The 21,580-nt window shown below is 44.3% G+C and overlaps 1 protein-coding gene across 1 annotated transcript; it reads left to right on the top strand.

Moving 5' to 3' along the window:
* The first annotated feature begins 776 nt into the window (after positions 1–776).
* GORASP2 (golgi reassembly stacking protein 2) lies at positions 777–21,030 on the top strand. Its single transcript, XM_048485354.1, has 10 exons — positions 777–1,025; positions 8,248–8,328; positions 10,420–10,623; positions 12,270–12,356; positions 12,692–12,822; positions 14,405–14,537; positions 15,217–15,337; positions 17,384–17,470; positions 18,773–18,883; positions 20,452–21,030. The coding sequence occupies exons 1-10, from the start codon at positions 963–965 to the stop codon at positions 20,778–20,780; spliced, it is 1,347 nt and encodes a 448-aa protein (XP_048341311.1). The 5' UTR covers positions 777–962; the 3' UTR covers positions 20,781–21,030.
* The last annotated feature ends 550 nt before the right edge of the window (positions 21,031–21,580 follow it).

Here is a 21,580-nt window from a genome sequence, read left to right as displayed (position 1 = left end):
ATGGGCATCCTCAAGGATTTTACCTTTTTCCCTCTGTGCCCAACCCGCTGCGCTCTAATTGATGCATGCCTCCTAGGGCAGGAAAAATAAACCGTATTGTTTTTCTGCTGCCTCCCCACTGATGCAGCCTTGGCCTGCATTTTTCAAAAAGGTGTACCTTCTTGCCAGTTTTTGAAACATGCGGGGAGAGCGTACATCAGGGCCTGGCTGGAACCGAGTTGGGCACTGAAGCTGTGGGGACTCCTTGCCCAAACCAGGATCTTTACTGTATCACGCAGTTTTTTGACCGTAGGGAATCGCCCTTAGTCTGGCCCCATTGGGTGCAATTCTTGGTTTCACTTCCCAGTTCTTGCATGTTAGCTAAAGCTGATGGTTGTGTGGTCTTTCTTGCAAATAAAACGCTGCTGTTTTGGACCAACTTGTCTCTGCTGAATGGACCTAAAAACCAGTGCCTGAGTGAGTACTGTAGGGGATACCACATACAGGATGACACATTTTGTTTATTAATACTAGTAACGCTTTGGGTTTCGCAATGACCAAATTACGAATGCCCTTATACTACAAGCAATACGACAGAACGTAAGGAATTCCTTTTCCCTCTTGCGCCGCCAGGTAGCAGCACAGTCCCTCGAAGAGAAAAAGCGGGTGACCTGGGGACTGCTGCTATCCCACTTGAGCCGCCGTACAAACATCCGTTAAACGTCCTCTTTCTCCTTCCGGCTCATTCCACCCGTCCCACAAGCCACCGCGGGCGTACCGCCGCTGCCGTAGCATCCGTGCTGCTCGATATGGGTTAAGCGCCGTATTTCCTCGATTGGTCCAGTAGGTGGCGCTGTTCGTGGAGCGGCCTGGCCGAGGCCTTTCCCAGCCTCCCGCGCCCCAGCCCAGAGCGACCGAGTGCCACGTCCTTAGTGTGGCGGCGCGGAGGAGCAGGAGGAGGAGGCCGCCGCCGCGCTGGAGCCATGGGCTCGTCGCAGAGCGTGGAGATCCCCGGCGGGGGCACTGAAGGCTACCACGTCCTGCGAGTACGAGTCTCAGTCGGAGCGAGGAAAGGAGGGGGAGGGATATGGGGTGGGGGGCTCATGGGAGTCTGAGATGGGGGGACGCCGATGGGGCTGGGGCTTGGTTGTGGTGTGGGGGGATCTGGTGCTCGTGTGGGTGCAAGTGGCTGCAGCAGCGGGGGGGGGGGGAAATGCAAGGCCCCTTCCTTAGGCTGAGTAAGAATAACTCCTTTCCTCGCCCGCACCTTGTCCCTGTCTGAAGACACACCTGCATAAAGAACCGCGCTTTGCTTTTGTGCCCTACTTATTCTGGGAGGCATCTGCTTTGCTCAGATTTTGCTACCTTTAATGGACATTGAGAGTGAAGGAAGGATGACTAAATGTTTGCCTGTGAGTAGTGCTGTAGGCCAGTGTCCCTACAAAAGCTTGGGGTAGGATGTGAGCGCGATCTGGCTGTGACCTCTGTCACTCCATTGATCACCAGGGTTGATTCGGCTGATCTGGCTGGCTAGGCGGGTGTCCCCTACCCCCCTTACCACTCCATATAGTCCCTCCGGAATGTGCGCGCTCAGAGGAAGAGGACGACCATCCCAGATAGAGGGAGTGTTCTTTGATCAAGAGCTTGGGGTGGCCATACTTTCTTCTTTTGTGATGTCTTCACAACAATCCTGAGGGGTAGGTTAGATAGGCTTTCCTAGGGTCACCCAGTCAGCTTTGTGACAGAGTGTGGGGGGGGGGTTGAACCTGGATCTGCCTGCTTGTAATCTGACCTTTGAGCTGTAAATCCAGACGTGTCTGCTTCTGGTTAGATACCCCATTCTTTTTCATACACCAGATTCTATGCTCTTGCCTTTCCCAAGCAACTATGAGGTGGAGCTGATTCACAAATAAACTCTTACAGCTCAATCATGGAATCCAGTGGGAACTTATAACAGTATTCTCATTAGCAGTAAAATAGGAGGTGCTTCTTTCCAGTCTCTGTCCAGTGCCTATTGATAGAATCGTCTATGAACATCTTTATTTTCTTCCTTTTTTTCTGAGATGAGATCCCTCTCTAGTTTACTTAAATTAAACTGTGGTGGATGGTTTTGCCTGGATTTGATTTTTCATTTGGGTGTACTTGTGATGCTTTATGTTAAGGTTGTAGGTGTTAGCGCTTGGTTTTTCTACGTCTGGAAAGCATCAGGTTGGTTTCTTAAGCTTTGATAGTTCAGCATTGCATCCCATGGCATTTCCACATAAGTCAAACTGTTTTAATAATTATCAGTCCACGTTAATGCATTCTTAAACATTGTGGCTCTCTTCAGACACCACACAAAACCATGGCTGTAATGAAACTAACCATGGTAAGTGTAGTTGCCTGAATGCCAGTCACTCCCAGTAACTGTTGGTTAAGTGAGATCTATCAAACCAGGATTTGAAGCTTGTTTATCAATCACGGTCCCAACTATGGTTTTGCCTGATGTCCAAATGCAGGCATCCTAGTTTAATCTTGGACTGTTCTCTGGTGATGCCCTAACTCATAAACAGTAATGGATATTAAACCTGAATTTCTTGAGGCAAATCAAGATTTTAATGATTTAGACATCTAGGAACTGAATCCTGGCTTCACAAACTAATCATAGTTAAAATGAACCACTCATTTATCTTTTAATTGCACTGAACCTGCCAGTATTTAGTTCAAGTCAGTAATAGAAAATCTGTAAAAAAAAACGTCCTGAGGATTCCTTTAAAGTTCCTCACCAGAGACTATTGAGAAAACTCAGCAATCAAGGAATAAAAGGGGAAGTCTTCCTATGGATTAAAAACTGGTTGAGAAACAGGAAGCAAAGACTGGGTGTAAATGGGAAGTTCTCACAATGGAGAGATGTAGGGAGTGGTGTCCCCCAAGGATCCATTTGGGACCAGTGCTCTTTAACCTATTCATAAATGAACTGGAAGTCGGGGTGGGTAGCGTGGTGGCCAAGTTTGCAGATGATACCAAATTATGTAGGGTGGTGAGAATCACAAAGGAGATTTCATGCTAAGAGCCTCCAAGCCGGACCTTTGCTTGATAAATTAAGTGGGCGAAAGTGGGCTAAGAAATGGCAAATGCAGTTCAATGTAGCAAAATATAAAGTGATGCATATGGGGCAAAAAATCCAAACTTCACATACACACTACAGGGTCAGTGCTATCATAGAAGTCACAGACCAGGGGAGAAGGGATTTGAATGCCTTTGAAGTTGATAGTTGCAATGGGAATGTCAACTCAATGCATGGCAGCTGTGAAAAAAGGCAAACTCTATGCTGGGGATAATTAGGAAAGGAATTGGATAATAAAACTTTGCAAAAGATTGTCAAGTGCCCTTCCTTATGCCAGAAAGCAGTGTAGTGCGACCGCACTTGGAGTACTGTGTTTGAAGTTCTGGTCGCCACATCTCAAAAAAAGGATATCAAGAGATAGAAAAAAAGTGCAGAGAAGGGCAACGAGGGGATGATTGAGGGACTGGAGCACCTTCCCTTATGGCAGGAGAGGCTGCGAAGCTGTTTGGGACCTCTTTAGATTTGGAGAGGAGACGCCTGAGGGGGGGGATATGGCACTGAAGTCTATAAAATTATGCCATGGGATAGAAAATGTTGGGACAGAGAGAGAATTTTTCTCTCTTTCTCACAATACTAGGAACCAGGGCTGCGTTCATTTGAAAATGCTGGGGGAAGAATTAGGACTAATAAAAGGAAACACTTCTTCACGCAACGTGTGATTGGTGTTTGGAATATGCTGCCACAGGAGGTGGCGATGGCCACTAACCTGGATAGCTTTAAAAGGGGCTTGGCAGATTTATGGAGGAGAAGTCGATCTCTGGCTACCAATCTTGATCCTTCTTGATCTGAGGTTGCAAATGCCTTAGCAGACCAGGTGCTCGGGAACAGCAGCAGCAGAAGGCCATTGCTTTCACCTCCTGCATGTGAACTCACAAAGGCACCTGGTGGGCCACTGCGAGTAGCAGAGAGCTGGACTAGATGGACTGTGGTCTGATCCAGCAGGCTCTTTCTTATGTTCTTAAAGTTAGATATGATTGCTAATGTGTGATAGTATGTTTATTTCTAGTTTTGGATTGTATTCTGTAACTGTTACACTTTGTTGCCTTTGGTATCAACAATGACCTTTTAAAAAACAACACACATTGTTTTTCTGAAGAGTCTTCAACGCACTCAGCTTTAAAGTAGTTCCACAAACTAAAGTTAGTGGTCTTTTTCAGTCATAAAATACATTAGCATTTTGTGGCCTGCCGAGTAATGTTTCTCCAGCATGGCCAGCCGTTTAATCTCTGTTGGCAGAAACATTTTACCAACACTTTCTGTGGGCCAGTGTTTATACACACACACAATACATGTATGTAGATTTATCTGCTGCTGAGGATAACACTCTCATGCGTCTTGCAGACGTGCACTGACTTATGATTAGGTAAGCAACAAAAATCCTGTAAGTCTTTAAGATGCCTCAAGTTTCACATAATTTTAAGATTCTCTCAAGATACTCATAACTTCACATCTCCTGTTTTGCTCAGTAACAGCGCTTGGCAGTTTAAAATTTGCACAATCTCAAGGCATGATTTTGAAAACCTCTTTTGAATTCCTGCAGGGCATTATTTAATATATTTAGAGGTTCAGATCTCCCTCAAGTTATTCCTGTCTGGCTTATGTTCCATTATACTTACATTTGAAATGTTGGTAAGTTTGCCACATTAAAAAGGCCTGTTTAACAGAAGGATAATATACCCACAGTCTGCACTAGAATTTTTTTCCCCATCATTCTTCGGTAATAAGGGTTTGTATGTAAGAGAGCCCATCTAGAGCAATGTGTAAGAGAGAAAGAGGAGTGGCAGAAGTAGGTATGTGTTGTTAACATGGCCTTCATCCCCTGCCTTATGAAACATTGGATTTCATATTATTCCTTATGCTCTGTGCTACAAAATGCCATTTTCCATGTTTGTATTGGTGGATAGCAGAGTGTCCAAGCTGAAAGCAAGCTTAAGGCAAAACAATCTGATTGCAGAGATTAGATCTGTGAGTTACTCCAGTGATACAACCTGGACGCCTCATAACAGGGACATGAATCTTTTATTATCCCATCCTGCCAGAGTACTCCGTTAACATAATGGAATCTGTACACCACACCTTGGTAAGTTGTTACTGTGCTCTTGAGAAAACATTTCTCCAAAAAATTGCCTCTTCACTGCATTTCCCCCACCTTTCAGATATGATCTCCCTAACAACAAGATCCCTTCCTGATTCACTCAAGCCTCAGCCAAATTTGAATACTTAAGGAAGAGACTTTAGGAAGTACCTCTGCATAAACCATTCAAGGTATCACTGATATAATCTAGGACCAATTGACCCCATTGTCCCGGGAAGCAGAGACAATAGATAGAGCTGTTAATTAGCTCAAGTCCAGCAAGGAAACCCCAAGCAGTTGCAGAGAACCAAAACCTAAGCTTGAATTTCCCGCCTTACCTGCGCAAAGGGGTATAAAAGTTCTGCTCACCAAAGCCTCAGTGCTCATTTCTAACCTGATCCTCTCTTGGTCGCATTGGTGTGAGACACGATATCGTCCTTCGCATTTGGTTTCTATGCTGGCATAGAGATCCTTGCCTTCTTCCAGAACTTCTCTGCAGATTTAGGTAACGTATAAGTCCCCTGCTTCCCCAACTCCCATTCTATCATCCAACCTATCTTTTCCTCCCTGTTTATATACTTAGGAACTGTGTGTATGCGCCTTAACCTCTCACTGTGTGATTGTGTGTGCAACCAAAACTTATATAAAAATATGTAAACTGCAATTTGATCTTTGTGAATTCTCTGCAGATGCGTTTCAAGCCGTTTCTGGTATAGTTGTCTAACAAGATCCCCTCCCAGCCTACCTCTTGCATTGCCAAGCCGAGTAATTCCCCATTGCTATATAAAAATAAGTTCTTATACTGTTAAGCTGGGTATCAGTGTTCTTGATTTCAAATTGCAGCACATTGTTAGTGAAATTGCAGGGCGTGGGGCCTGCATATTTATGACTGTATTTCAGAGCGGAACATTTCTGAGCTGCTTCTGCACTGGGAAGAGGAATAACTCCTTGTAACTTTTGAATCAAGCTCAAAAGCTGCAGACAGCCTTCACCTGGCTCTATGGACACTTGCATTTGGCTTGTCCTGCCTTCCTCCTCCCATCAGAGGCACCTCTGGCATAATTAAGTGTGTGTTTCGCACAAGTAAAAATTGACAACTTCAGGAAATACACTCCTGCAAACATGCCACGCTGTCCTCCAAAGTCCTGTGCTTGTATAGATTCCGCAAAGCTCAGGATTCAATCAATAATTGCATTTCCGGCGGCGGCGGTGGTGGTGGTGGTGGTGGAGAAGGTAGTCTAGAAAATGATGTGGAAAATGACCAGGGAAATCTTAGGCAATATCACAGAGGCTGAACCGAGTGCCTGGGTTTGTTTATTTGTGTCATTATATTTATCCCCAACTGGAGTCAGACTCCGGGCAGCTTTGAAGCAGTAAAAATTCCAATAATGTAGTGCCCCAAAGACTACCAGAAACAAAACAGAACTGTGGAGGAGTGAATGGCAGTGTCATTAGCTTTGGGGGTTGCTTTTTGGGGTAGTAAGCTGTCTCGTACTCTGCCAAGCTGTCCTAGCAGCTAAGCAGTGCACCTTGCTGAGTTGCAGGGGACTGTTTTCTCCAAGCAGTGAAGTTTGGTTGTTGTTGTTTTTTAAAGAACCTCAACAGTGCATATTGTCTCGGTTGTTCAGCATGAATTAAATGCCTGTGCGATGTAAAGATGCAGAGTGTGAAATATGAATAAAAGATATCCTGAGTGATTACCTGGTGACTATGCAGCAAACTACAGGCTACGGGAGGTTACTGGAACTGTGCACAGTGGCTTGACTGAGTGAGGGCCAGTGTTGTTCCGGCCCTGCTAGGAAAGGGTGGGTACCAACTAGCTTTATGCAGCATCACAGAGTACGAAGGGTAGTGCTGTGTCAAAAGGCCGCGTTCAGCAAATCCTCTGTTCCTCCTTCAGAGATTTTTTTAGAGGGCCGTCTTTTAGAGTGAGCTCACAATCTGTAAGCAGTGTGTGTGTAACACCTGGCATTTAGGCAGAAGCCGCTCTACATTGGGAGCTTGTTGGCAGCTCTGATCAGCTACATTTTTTTGTTCTGAATAGCATTCCTCACAGCAGTGGCATCACCGAATCTGGTCACATGACTGTCACTGAGAGCTTACGAAGCTGGTGCCAGAGGAGAGGGCAAGCAGGGCCAGGAAAAGATAAGCTTTGAGTATTTCAGGCAGGTGCCTTTTCACAACGTTGCCTCTGCACAACACCCCTAGATATCCTTGGAGGCCTCCCATCCATTAATTAACCAGGGCAAACCCCTGCTTAACTTCTCAGGTCTGTCAAGATTGGGCTAGTCTGGGCTGTCCAGATCAGGACTCTTCTGTATATGAAGTAGCTAAATCAGAGGTGTCCAACTCTGGTGCTTCAGGTGGTCATGAACTACAATTCCCATCAGCCAATTGGCCGTGCCAGCAGGGGCTGATGGGAATTGTAGTCCGTGAACATCTGAAGCGCCAGAGTTGGACACCCCTGAGCTAAATTCACAGGAGTTGTAATGTTTAGGGGTTTATTTTCTCTTTCAGTATGCCCTGCTATTTTGGATGAGAGGAGAGAAGTACGGCTGGAGCTGCCAAATATTAACGTGAGGGGATTTCAAAGGCTGCCATCCTCGTGCTGTGAACTGCAGGTGGCTGATTGGCTTGGCTGGCATTAATCTGGAGAAAGTGGATTCAGGACAGAGCGTCTGCCCTTATGTTCGAGGATGCCACAAGGCTCTACTCTCGTGCTCCCATAAAGCAAATCGAACGCAGCCTTTTGGACCTGCTGCTTGCTTAGGGGGCTTTATGGGGAGCAAGGGTGTGTCTCTCTGTGTGTGCTCCCGTTCGTGTGTTTGCAAATAGCCTTTCCCCCTGCCAGCACAAGCCGCCATCTGGCACTGCTCTGAGAGACTCGTTTCCTTTCTGTATTGGCAGCCGATCTCTGCAAATTCGCTTCCCTTACGGCAGGGTGTACCAGAGACTTTCCCTACCACCTGGCAGCAGTATTTCTGGATCTCTATTTTAAGCATTGCAGATTGAGAATCCCTCTCCCTTTTTTTGACTGTCGAGCCCCCAGTGCGTTCTCACTCATTTCTCACGTCGTTTGTTTTTGCAGGTGCAAGAAAATTCGCCAGGACACAGAGCTGGGCTGGAGCCGTTCTTTGATTTTATTGTTTCTATTAATGATTCAAGACTAGTAAGTTCATTTCTGAAATAAAGTTGCTGGGGTTTTTTTGGCATTTGCGAGTCGGTGATCCGAGAGATTAAAATGGAGTAATAAAGCACTACTAGCATACTTTTGAGAGAAAATTCTATAATGACGTGACTTGCTGGCTGCAGTCTCCGGAGCACGGGATGTGTCTCTTTCATGGTCAGAACACAGAATGAGGGAATCATGAGCCACTGGAAAGAATCTCAAGTTCTGTTGTTTCTTTGAAACTGAGTTCAGAAAGGACTCTTACAATGTATTGTCGAAGGCTTTCACGGCCGGAATCACTGGGGTGCTGTGTGGTTTCCGGGCTGTATGGCCCGGATCTCTATCAGATCCTCTGAAGGTGCCAGCCACAGATGCAGGCGAAACGTCAGGAGAGAATGCTGCTAGAACACGGCCACACAGCCCTGTGGAGAAATTGGTCATATCACTTTAATTTCTCCAGTCTGTACCTCTGCCTGCTAAAAGTCATGCCCAGCTGAAAACTATGTTCTTTCTGAATAGGACCCTAATAATCTTAGTAATTACATCTGTTAGCAATTATGACTGTTGGCCAAGCTGACTCAGCAAATCACCATGAGCACGTCATTGGTCTGATCATACCACCTGATGGGTAGTTTGTGTATAAGTACCTTTCAATGCTCTCATTAGAATCTATCTTTTTCTCTTTCTGTGTTTTCACTGCTGTTACTGTTTTTCAATATACTGTCTGTTACCTGAAGCATTTTCAACTTGTTAATTGTTGCCAGTTAGTCTTATCAGTAATATTTATTGTTATTCTCTGCTTGCATTGGCTGTAAGGAAAGCTACGCTACTGAATGTTTTAAACCGTTATAATTATATCTTGCATATGCAGTTTCAGCTGAGTTGTTTATTGAGCAGAAGCAGCTCTCAATAAACTTTAAAATATATTTTTCTAAAAAGTTTTTGTGCTTCTGCATTCATGCGTGCACTTTTTACAAAATCCTAACCCACATTTCTTTGTTAAGAGCTGGCAGTAAGCCTATCTCTTTCTTTACAAGCCCGGAAACCACACAGCACCCCAGACTCTTACAATGTTTTAAGTTTTTATTGCGTTTTATTTTGTAAGCCATCTTAGACAGGTTCCCTGGAGAGTCAGCCACAGAAATTGACCAGGTGAATGAAGTGGTCACTTCTGGTGTTGATGCCTCAAATACAAGACTGACGAAGGCAAACAAAGAAATGTCAGCCTCTTCTTTTTTAAAACTCTATTCTTGATCGGCTAAGCAGCACCACAAATCCTTTGAAATTAAATTTTAATTAAAATTCTAGGGCAGTTATTTCCCGGGTTCCTTTAAGCTACCAGTTGGAGACCCACATGCCAGGGGAGTCAGGCTGGAGGATGTTAAGAGTGGATGGCAGAAGAAAATCCATGCATGTAGAGCAGGAATGGGTGCCCATTTCCTGAGATCCCTCACCAACTGCTTTGGAGACCAGTTTGACTCTAGCTGAAAGAGTTTTTACAGTGCAATCCTAAAGAGAGTTACTCTGGGCCATTCATTTCAGTGGGCTTCGACTGGAGCAACTATCTTTCGGATTGTTCTGTAATCAGGAATTTTAGAGTTTTTTCCTTTACAAAAAGAACTGCCTTTCATCAGACAGTCATCATTTTTAAGAATGCTGAATGTTTGGCTTAAGTCGGGCTTTGTTTTGATCTGGATTATTTTTGAAAAAGAAACTTTGTTATAGCTGACACATAAAAACCAATGAGTTGTGTTTACGGAAGCTGAATCTGATTGATGACTCAGCAAAGTATATAAAAATAGTCAAAGAGCCCAGTTCTGAATATTAGCAATAGGAGAACAGCATGCTGTTCCAGTGTCGCAAATAATTTTTAAAAGTTTTGAGCTGGCACATCAGTCCGTATTTTGTTTTAAGAAGCAGGGATTCTCGCAGCCGAATTTAGCCTTTGGTTTTTTTAAAGATGGTTTTTAAAAATCCAGCGTTAACTTTACTGCCTTCTATTCTTCTGCTTTTGTCATAACTGTGTATCAAAAGCTGCCAAAGCAGCGAACATAACTGCAGATGGTAACGACTTCACTTTTTTCCCGCCAGAATAAAGACAATGATACTCTCAAGGACCTGTTGAAAGCAAATGTGGAGAAACCCGTCAAGATGCTGGTCTACAGCAGCAAGACACTGGAGCTGAGGGAGACATCAGTGACTCCCAGCAACATGTGGGGTGGGCAGGGACTTCTGGGGGTCAGCATTCGGTTTTGCAGCTTTGACGGGGCCAATGAAAATGTCTGGCACGTCCTGGTGAGTGTGAAGCTTCCAAAGCTTTTTCTTAATGGAGTAATCTGGCATCAGATTTATTTCTTCTGACTCTGCATGTTTAACAGTCAGCAGGAATGCTAGTATACGGACCCGATCCTTCGGGGATTAGTTTTGCACCATGTTGGTGTTGGATATTAATATCCATCATTCATATTTAGCAGAGTAATGCAACAAAAGCAAGCAGAGCCAGTACACTGTGAGTGAGATTTAAGAAGATTCTTTACTAAATAATACGAAGTAGGAAGGGTATACGTGGATACAAAATAATAAACAACTTTTCTACTTAAGATGAATTGTAAGTGTGTCATGACTAGGAACTGACTGGGTGACTGAGAAAAACAACGAGCAATAAACTTTCACTCAAAACTCCCCCCTTGCTTAAGTGTCTCAAGGCACCTGTTTATTGGTTTAAACAGGCATTTTATGAATTATGCAGTAGACACCTACATTCTAAAACAGACACTAAACTCAAGGAGGCCCTATTTGTTGCAAGGTAATTTAACAAACAAACAGCAAGTTAACTCTTTCATGACTGAGGGGGCTGGCACTTCCAAAATTCAAACACAGGAGCCCTGGTTGAAAGTAATGGGAGTTGGGCAGGACCATTTCTGAGGTGCGACTCCTACATATAAGCATAGATATTTTTACTAAATTAGAGATTCTTAATATATTTGGTCATTGACTGTAAATAAAGTCTACTACTACTACATATAAGCATAGTCCTCTCAGAATCGAGCCTGCTTCTTGTATCTCCCTTGGTTCACTGAGGCCCCTTCTGCACACGCAAAATAATGCGTTTTCAAACCACTTTCACAACTGTTTGCAAGTGGATTTTGCCATTCCGCACAGCTTCAAAGAGCACTGAAAGCAGTTTGAAAGTGCATTATTCTGCATGTGCGGAATGAGCCTGAGTGTTCCACCAGTCAGTTCAGCACATGCACTGTTGTCCTCCTCAAACGTTATCTGTGCTGAAGTAGCTTTGCTTATGTTGTCATTCTGGTGTGTTGTGGGTTTGTTTGCAGGGTTATTACATTGCATACCATAAAAAATGTTAATGTATGTGCAACCGTTAACAGTGTTGCCTCCGTTCTCTCTCCCCCTCCCCTGCAGCAGTCAGTGTACAAAGTTGTATCCTGGACCCTAGGTGACTCTGAACATTTTTCTGCTGCTGCTCTTGTTCTCTGAACTGGGATGATTGCTGATAACCTGCATATTGGCTTTTCCTCGTGGTTTTTAGAGAAGCTTTGAAAATACACTGTCATGTTGACTGATGAGAAATGGGAACGGGTCTATATGTCCAAACCAGTATAACTTGTGCTTTGGCTCTCAGATCGTTGCCATTTAAACATTTTATCTCGAAGTGGCATAATGTAAAGACCAACATTTTTTTCCTGCTCTCTGCTCAAATACACCTCGTAGGTAGATAGGTACCTCGTAGGTAGATAGGTACCTCGTAGGTAGTCCAGGTACCTGTTAAGGCCTGAAGAAAGTAGAGATGGCAGGATCTAATTCTATAGTTGGTTTGGGACATAGGGGCTTTTAAAACAATATTCCGTGTTACCTTGTGTTCTGTAACTTTCCTGGTTTAGTTAAAATGTTTATTTCATCTCTATGTCTCTCGGCTCTAGGAAGTTGAACCAAATTCTCCTGCAGCACTGGCAGGTCTTAGACCTCACAGCGACTACATAATTGGAGCAGACACTGTCATGAATGAGGTTAGTGGGTATTTCAGTTATGAAGTAAGCAGTGTGGGGAGGGACTCTTAACCCCTAATCATATCTTTCAGAATTCCCTTGGTGTCAATATAAAATTTTTGAAAGTATAAAGGAAAACCACTTCATGATATTCTCAACATGCAGCTCTTATTTTTGTATTTAAATTGAAACGAAGTAAGACCATGGTGCAGTAATTATGGTGCAGTAGATGGCTTCGTTATCAGAAGACAGAGCATCTGTTAGAGAACTTGAAGAACTGTGGCAGACAGAGCTACTGAGATAGCAATTTACTGAACGTCACAAGTTGATTTCGAAATTGTTCTTTTCTTTCTCAGTCTGAAGACTTATTCTCCCTTATTGAGACCCATGAAGCCAAACCATTAAAACTTTACGTGTACAACACAGATACAGATAATTGTCGGGAGGTGGTTATCACCCCAAACTCCTCATGGGGCGGAGAAGGAAGGTACGTTGCATTACTTAGTGGGAGCCATGCACTGTGTCTGGATTGGTCCTGCTTAGGCCTGTACCAAAAGGCTAGACTGCAATAATGGCTGAGAGAAGGGAATATTTGCTCCACGCCTTCAGGTGATGGACCACTGAGGATCTCAGTATCCTTTTATACTGGTGTCTGTGCACCTGCTGTCTTCACCACCAGTGTAGGACAGAGTAAGTCATGGAGTCTGCTTTTTTTTGGGTAAAAAAGCATTGTGGGGATGGGGTGAGAGGAGCTACTATTCTTTTCCATTTATTTGTGTGGCAAAACTAACTCCGGTACATCCAAAATGCAAAGCAGCTGAGATGCATAAATCACAAATGTACTAGTGTATTGAGTTGCCAGCTACACTCAGTATTCGGTTCACTTAAAAAAAAAAGTTTGTTCTGCAACATTAGGTTTGTGTGGAATAAGCAATTTAATGCCAGTTTCCAAATAATTTGTAAGTTCTGCTATGCTGTCTTCCCTTTTACGTACAACTTATAACATAAGTACGTAAAACTTATAACTTATAACATTTAGGTATAGCTATAAATCTCTTTACCCTTTTAAATAAATGGTTTAAACCCAGTGGCAGAGCCACAGGGGAGCGGGTGGGTGGGTGCGCCGTGCACCAAGCGCATGCCTGGGGGTGCGTGGAAAAATCGCCCCAGGCCCCTCCCCCCACGGTGCCCCCTTATGACATTTCCATTATACACATTACCTTAGTTCCTTTCCTTTTCCTAGAACTTTTCAGGCTGAAAAAAAGGCCTGTTGACATTACAGGCTAAAAACTGCCTGAGGAACTACAGTTCCCAGGAGACCTTGGGGCTCACAAGGTTTCCTGGGAAGTATAGTTCCCATCAGGCCGTTTTTAAGCCTGAACTGCGAATAGGCCTTTTTTTTCAGCCTGAAAAAGTTATAGGAAAAGGAAAGGAACTAAGGTAAGTGTGGGAAGGGGGTGGGGGGGGCAGAAAATTTAGACTGCGCACCGGGTGCAGTTTGGCCCAGCTATGCCTCTGTTCAAACTCTTTTCTAGAACAGTATGCAGGAAACAGAGCTAATATTTAATGTAATTATACTTGGGTCAAGGTTCATGACACCAGCAAGCCATTCTGTTTGGATGTCTTCCAGTGTCAAACATACTAACTTCACAACTGCATTTGGCCCCTGGCATTACACCAGATAGAGCCAGTGTGGTGTAGTGGTTAAGGTATTGGCCTTGGATCTGGGAAAACCTATGTTAACATCCCCACTCGGGCCATGAACATTTGCTGGGTGACCTTGGGCCGTTGATAAACTCTTAGCCCTGACCTTGGCTAGTATTTAGATGGAGACCTCCAAGGAATATCAGGAGCATGACACAAAGGCAGGTAATTTCAAACCACCTCCAAATATCTCTTGCTTTGAAAACCTTACAGGGTTGCCATAAGTCAGCTGTGACAATGGCAGAGCTCCCCAAAACAAATACATTTCCAAAAAAAACTACTGCTCAGGAAAAATCCTATCATAGCAAATTTCTGGCTTTTGGGACAATCTAATGTAATTTTTTTAAAACTTTCATATTTTAAAGCTTAGGCTGTGGCATCGGCTATGGGTACCTGCATCGAATACCAACCCGCCCATTTGAAGAGGGGAAGAAAATTTCTCTCCCCGGACAGCTGTCCAATGCAACTATTAGCCCACTCAAAGATGGCTTCACAGAAGTAAGTTGGAATGTTTGTTTTTTTCATGCTTTGCACTGTGATGCTAAATACTAACAGCAAATCGTCATGGCTGCAAGAGCTGCATAATATAGTGCAGGGGTCTGCAACCTGAGGATCTCCAGATGTTCATCGACTACAAATCCCATCAGCCCCTGCCAGCAGGTTGCAGACCCCTGATATAGTGAATGCTCTACTGACACAAAGGCACGTCCTTTCTGAGTCTGGTAGCACCTTAGAGACTAATAAGATTTTCAGGGTATAAACTTTTGAGAGTCAAAGCTCCTTTATCTGACAAAGGGACTTTCGGAAGCTTATACCCAGAAAATCTGGTTGGTCTCTAAGGTGCTACTAGATTCGAATCTGGTTGTTCTACATGGCTACCCTCTGAAACATTTCTCAGTATATGTTGGATGGTACAGTCTTAGGCTTGGCCTAGAGCAGGGGTAGGGAACCTGTGGCTCTCCAGATGTTCAGGAACTACAATTCCCATCAGCCCCTACCAGCATGGCCAATTGGCCATGCTGACAGAGGCTGATGGGAATTGTAGTTCCTGAACATCTGGAGAGCCGCAGGTTCCCTACCCCTGGCCTAGAGCTTAGAGTGTGAGTGTCTTTTGTTTTGAATGGCTTTGGGATGGTGTGGGGTCCAGTTGTCACTGTTTCCTTGTTTTTGTAACCAGGTTCAGCTGTCTTCAGTCAACCCCCCACCCTCATTAGCACCTGGAACAACAGGAACAGAACACAGTCTGGCTGGACTCTCCATTAACACAACTCCTTCTGTCACAAATGTGCTCAATACAGGTTTGTCTTCCATGATCTTGTCAGTGAACAGAAGAGTTAAGATAAGCTTTTAATGCCTTGTTTCCCCTGGACTGAAAATATAAATTGAGTGGGCAAATAGAAGCCAGTGTCACGTTACGCATGTGCGCAGCAGTGGCGCAGTGGTTAAGAGCAGGTGCGCTCTAGTCTGGAGAACTGGGTTTGATTCCCTGCTCCACCACTTGAGCTGTGGAGGCTTATCTGGTGAACCAGATTAGCTTGTGCACTCGAACACATGTCAGTTGGGTGACCTTGCACTCGAACACATGTCAGCTGGGTGACCTTGGGTAGTCACAGCTCTTCGGAGCTCTCTCAGCCCCACCCACCTCACAGGGTGTTTGTGGGGGGAGGGGGGAGGGAAAGGAGATTGTAAGCCCCTTTGAGTCTCCTTACAGGAGAGAAAGGGGATGGGGTATAAACTCTGCTTTTTAACCTGTATGCTGCGACATAAAGTGCTGCAGTTGAATGTTCTGAATTCCAAGCATTCCTCAGGATAACTTTTATAACAATATGAAGGTCAGAAAACTCCCCTCTGCTAGATATTTTGGAGGTGTGTAGGACAAAAGGGTAAGAGAATGTGGTGCTGTTGAAGAAAATGGATTGGGCTACAAAATTTGATTTCTTACAAGCCTGTTTTGATAAGGTTTGATATTGTTTCCCTGTTTCAATAAGGTTTGATACCGTTTCCCTACAGCATCAAGGCACATTTGTGCCACCTCTCAGAGTTTGCGTGACTTTTGTCCAGTCTTTTGCAAAACTCCTTTGCTGTAAACTCTTGGCAAAGATCACAGGAACTCCTGGACAGCTCCCTTGTGGGTGTGAAATTTTGGATTTTCCAAGTACTGCCCATGTGGCAGCCATTTCATGTTCTCTTAACCCTGCAGCAGCCATTTCCTCCCCGCCCCTCCACCACCCGGTGGCTTTTTGGTGTGTGTTTGTTTTTTAATTGGCAATTGAAGTTTCTTATAACAAGTTGTGTGTCAAGTTCTCCAGATTCCTAGCTTTCGTGTTTTTTTTTAAGTAAGCTCTGTCTACCCTGTTGTTACAGAATTGTAAGGAGAAAGGCATATCTCTGCAACAAAAGAGCCTGGCTTTTTAAAAGATGGCAGCTAGGACTCAAGAGAACCTGATACACAGATTGCTAGGCTGATACAACAGTATTGCTGCTTTAAAAAAAAACCCCGAAAAGACACGGGGGGGGGGGGGCCTGCTGGAGAGACCGGCTCAGGGAAAATACAAAGAGGCCTGTTACGTGGGAGCCCCATAGCTGCTGCCATGTCCACAGCAGCAACAGGGTAACTACAAAAGCCTGTTCCTGCATGGAAAACAGCCGAGTCTCTCCTTAAAGGACTGTAGTGTTTATATTTTGACCCCAGCCTGACTCAAACATACATGTCTGTCACGTATCTGTCCCAGTTTTATCATGCAGTATAACAGTCCCAGGAAGCAGGCAAGGCCCAGGGAGCTTCATAGGATTTGAGTGAGGGCTGATGAAATTATAATCGTAGCTGTGGCAGGAAGTGGGGGGGGGGGGTATTGGTTTGGGTTCCAACCATTATCAAAGGCCCCTTCCGCACACGCAAAATAATGCGTTTTCAAACCACTTTCACAACTGTTTGCAAGTGGATTTTGCCATTCCGCACAGCTTCAAAGAGCACTGAAAGCAGTTTGAAAGTGCATTATTTCGCATGTGCGGAATGAGCCATAAAGAGTGTGTTGACTCCTGAAGTGCTTTCCAGCCTTAAGAAGGCTTCATATGGAAAGGGGCGGAGTGTTCCGGAATACCACAGTGATTTGGTTGTGCATTCTGTTTTGGAGTTCTGGAAGGTCTGTTCTGGTGGCCTGCTTCATATGTTCTTTGCCACACATTTTTCATAAGAAATAACTTGGAATAAAATGCCAGTGAATAAGATAGCTGTGAGGCTAGCTGAAACTCCATCTCTCTTACAAAAGGCTCTTGACTTGTGAATGTTGCATACTTGAAAGCTTGGAATTACTTGGAATTAAAGTCGGTGTGCTTTCTATTAGGTGTCCCTACAGTACCGCTACTGCCACCCCCAGTTAGTCAGACTCTTGCTCCAGTGCCAGCAGTTAACTCAGCAACTACGTTACCAGGTAAGTGGTGACTTCAAGTGGGGGGAAATTCATTGCGTAGAAATTCATTGTTCCATTCATTGCGTAGAAAAAGCAGGTAGTTATTTATCTGTTCTAATATGATTGTAGGAGGGAAGGCAGCATAGTATAGCCAGATCTTGGAAGCTAAGAAGGGTCAGCACTTGGAAGGGAGACTACCAAGGAAGGCTCTGCCGAGGAAGGCAATGGCAAATCACCTTTGCATGTCACTTGCCTTGAAAGCCCCACCAGGGGTCGCTATAAGTTTGCTGCAACTTGATGGAACTTTACATTCTCTCTCTCTGATTTTAACCTTGTTCTTCATGAACTTAGTCTGAAGAGAAACTGTGATTCCAAATTAATGAACTGCCAATCAAAAATGTATTTTAGCAGATCATTTCGTATGCCTATTTATGTAGATATTAATTTGATTGTAAAACCCTAATACAGACTTCTGTATGGGATACTGAAAAACCATAAAGCTTCTTTACAATTCAGTGAATAAATGCAGTGTTTTAGTTTATGTTTCCCTTTCATTCCATAGCGTGCTAACATTCAGTGACCTCAACAAAGAGTGGCCTTTACAGGGTCTCCGACCAGTTAATATTCATCTCCATTGATTATGCAATGAAACCAGTAACTGGTTAATTTCCCATTTAAGCCAATTAAAAAGTGTAGTCTGTTGAGAATCTTAAATTAAGTAAGATTCCTGAACTGTTGTAGACTTTTACATCTGGAATCAACGGGCTGCTGTGGGTTTTCCTGGCTGTGTGGCCGTGGTGCAGTAGTTTTTCCTCTTAATATTTTGTTTGTATCTGGCATCTTCAGACGCATGTCATGGTAAGATGCGTTTTTCTCCATACTGCTCCACAGAGAACACATCTCGCCATGACAGGCCACGACAGCCAGTTCCCGAAGCTGTGAACATCTATTAAAAATGAATAAAATACATAGTTTAACAAAACAGCCTCAAATGTAACATCTGAAAAGCAGTGGTGCCAAAAAGAAAAGTTGGCACAGTCAATGTTGAAATGGCTGATCCAGTATGAAAGCGCTTTCCCTGTGCCCTTTTCTCTCCCTCCCTCAAAATAATGAACACAATTCCTGTAGAAGCCGACCCCTTCTAGCATATTGCAACTTTAGAATATCTGGGCACTGATCTCCAAAAAGCAATTGTATTTAAAACATCATTTTATTCATTGGCTTTTGACATTGTTTATGCAGCTTCTGACATTGAACTCCCATATGGTTTTTTATACCACTGTTTTTCCCTTGATACTACAACTTTTTTTTTTTTAACTTTAGGGCTGATGCCTTTGCCCGCTGGACTTCCCAATCTGAGTAATATTCCCAACCTTAATTTGCCTGCCCCACACTTAATTCCCAGACCTGGATTATCAGACATTGGACATCCTGGTATGTTCCTGCGAATTTACTGCTGGCTTTTGACAAAGTATTTCTGAGTATGGTATCATAGTTTGGCTGCCTTCATGACTGGAAGTACAATAGGATATTCAGTTGTTTGTCCAGTGAATTATATGGGACTCTTATCATAAGACTCTGAGCTGCAGGTCCATAGGAGCACAGCAAATGCAGAATGTGCTATTGGGTACATATTGGGTACAGAATTCAACCCAAACCCTTGGCTGTGATTTCTTATAAAAGAATAGGGTTCTGCTGGCAGCATGGTGTAATGGTTAGACTTAAACAGGGGAGACTTGCATTCAAATAACTTCTCAGCCCTGAGTCTCACCTTGGGCTTTTCACTTTCTGTCCACACTAGAAGAAAATAAGGCCCCTTCCGCACATGAAGAAGAAGAGTTTGGATTTATATTCCCCTTTTCTCTCCTGTAGGAGACTCAAAGGGGCTTACAATCTCCTTGTCCTTCCCCCCTCACAACAAACACCCTGTGAGGTGGGTGGGGCTGAGAGAGCTCCGAAAAGCTGTGACTAGCCCAAAGTCACCCAGCTGGTGTATGTGGGAGTGCACAGGCTAATCTGAATTCCCCAGATAAGCCTCCACAACTCAAGCAACAGATAAGCCTCCACAACTCAAGCAACAGAGCTGGGAATCAAACCCGGTTCCTCCAGATCAGAATGCACCTGCTCTTAGCCACTGCTCTTAGCCACTACACCACTGCTGCTCCTAATAATGTACTTCTACGCCACATGCAGAATAATGTACTTCCAATCCACTTTCAGTACACTTTGCAGCTGTGTGGAATAGCAAAATCTACTTTCAAACAATTGTGAGAGTGGATTGAAAGTGCATTATTCTGCATGTGCGGAAGGGGCCTTACATTTCCAGTACCCGAGTACAGGGTTTCAATGCATTCTATAACCCAGGAGTCCCCAGTGTAAGTGCCTGTGGACATCATGGAGCCTGACGATGTCTAGTTTTAGTAAGTGACCAGGGCCAGGCAAGCCTGTTGCCCAGCAGAGTTTCTGAATGACCACTGGAGATTTGATTGGCTGAGCAGATTTTTAAAAACCTTGCTTTGGCAACAGCTGCAACCACAACTCTTAAGATCTTCAGTGTGTGACTGGTGGTAAGCTGTGGCAGCCATTTCGTGACTGGTTCCACCTGTCATGGCAGCGATTCTGTAGCTGCACATACCTCGCTGTGTCAGAATTCCAAAGGTGCCTTCAGGGCTCAAAAAGTCTGGGGCGCGCCGCTCACCACTTGCTCTGGTAGTCAGATTTGGAGACAGTTGTGCAAAACAGAGACATTTGCAAAATAAACTCCACAAAATCAGAGGAATTGGGCAGCTCTGGTCAACTTTCATAATTTTGACTATAACCTTGACTAAGATTAAAGGATTTAGCTGTACTTGGTGTACAATTTCCATTGGTTGGAAACGGAATATCTGGGTTGTGTGGCATAGAATATGCAGGGTTGGGGGGTTCTTTCACCCAAATCAGGACTGTTGTCACCTATTCTGCCTCGCATAGGAAGACCGCTTACTTGTTGCTTCCGCCCTTAGGTTTGCCACCACTTCCTTCCTTGCCGCCTCTAAATCTCTCCGGAATAGCACCTCTGCCGCCTGAATTCCTTGCACAGTTTCCATTGGTCCCAGATGTCTCTGCCCCACCTGCCGACCTGCTTGCCTCCACTCCTCAAATGGGGAGTGCATATGCCAATCCCGGTGCGACTATAAGTGTGGAACGAACCTCTTCATTCACCCTGGATACCACGCCCAGCCCTCCCACGGCCAAGGCGCCTGCCCTTGAAGAGAGGGGAGACGGAGCCTCTGCATTCAATGAAAAAACAGCTCCGCTGACCACAGAGCCAGGCTTGGCCGAATCATCGTAACTCACAACGACTGGATGGGGCTTTGGTGTATTTATTCAATGGCAGGATAAATATTTAAAGATGCAAGCTGGCCTGAATTTCATGCAAGGCTTGTATTGTGCTGTTAGGATTCCTGTAAATATGCTGAGTGACACCATTAAAGGAGGCCTGGGATTTTTACACTGTGCTCAGTGTGGGGGAGGGGCAAATGCTTATATTTAAAAAAAATAAAAACACCAAAAATATCAAAAGTAGATTATGCACACCTCAACTGCCAAAATCCGTGTTATTTTTTAAAACTTTTATCTGACTCCTGTAGCCCGCTAGGCCTCCTCGCTTCCTTTTTTGCTCTGCCCCGTCCCCTTAAATTTTACTTCTGTTAGGAAAAAGAGCAGTCTGTGCTTGGGGGCATTTGAATATCACATTTCTTGTACTTTGCAAGAACGGTAATCTCGGTAAATACCTTGTGAGGGGAATGAAGTGTGTACTTTTGTCCACATTGTACATTTTAACCCTAAATACCTTCCAACTAAAGCTGTTTTATTAAAAAAAAAAAAATTCCAAGGGTGAGGCGGTAATCAATTTCACATCCCAGGTTACCTGTTATTGCCAGATCTTTTAGAGTGGAGCTCTTCCCTTTCCTTCTCTGAATGTAACCACTCCTTTTTTTAGCTACACCAAAGCCGACACCGGCGACGAAATGCACCCGTTTATTGGGGCCTTAGGTCAGAAGAGAATGAAGTGGGATGAGATTTGCGACTTTTGAATTCCCCACAGCAGGTTGGGTATGGAGAAAGATAACATTTTGGCAATAAATTCTG

Source organism: Sphaerodactylus townsendi, linkage group LG02, assembly GCF_021028975.2.
Source record: "Sphaerodactylus townsendi isolate TG3544 linkage group LG02, MPM_Stown_v2.3, whole genome shotgun sequence".
NCBI classification, from domain to species: domain Eukaryota; kingdom Metazoa; phylum Chordata; class Lepidosauria; order Squamata; family Sphaerodactylidae; genus Sphaerodactylus; species Sphaerodactylus townsendi.
The sequence above is the reverse complement of the archived record's forward strand: the minus strand, read 5'-3'. Positions and strand labels throughout refer to the sequence as shown.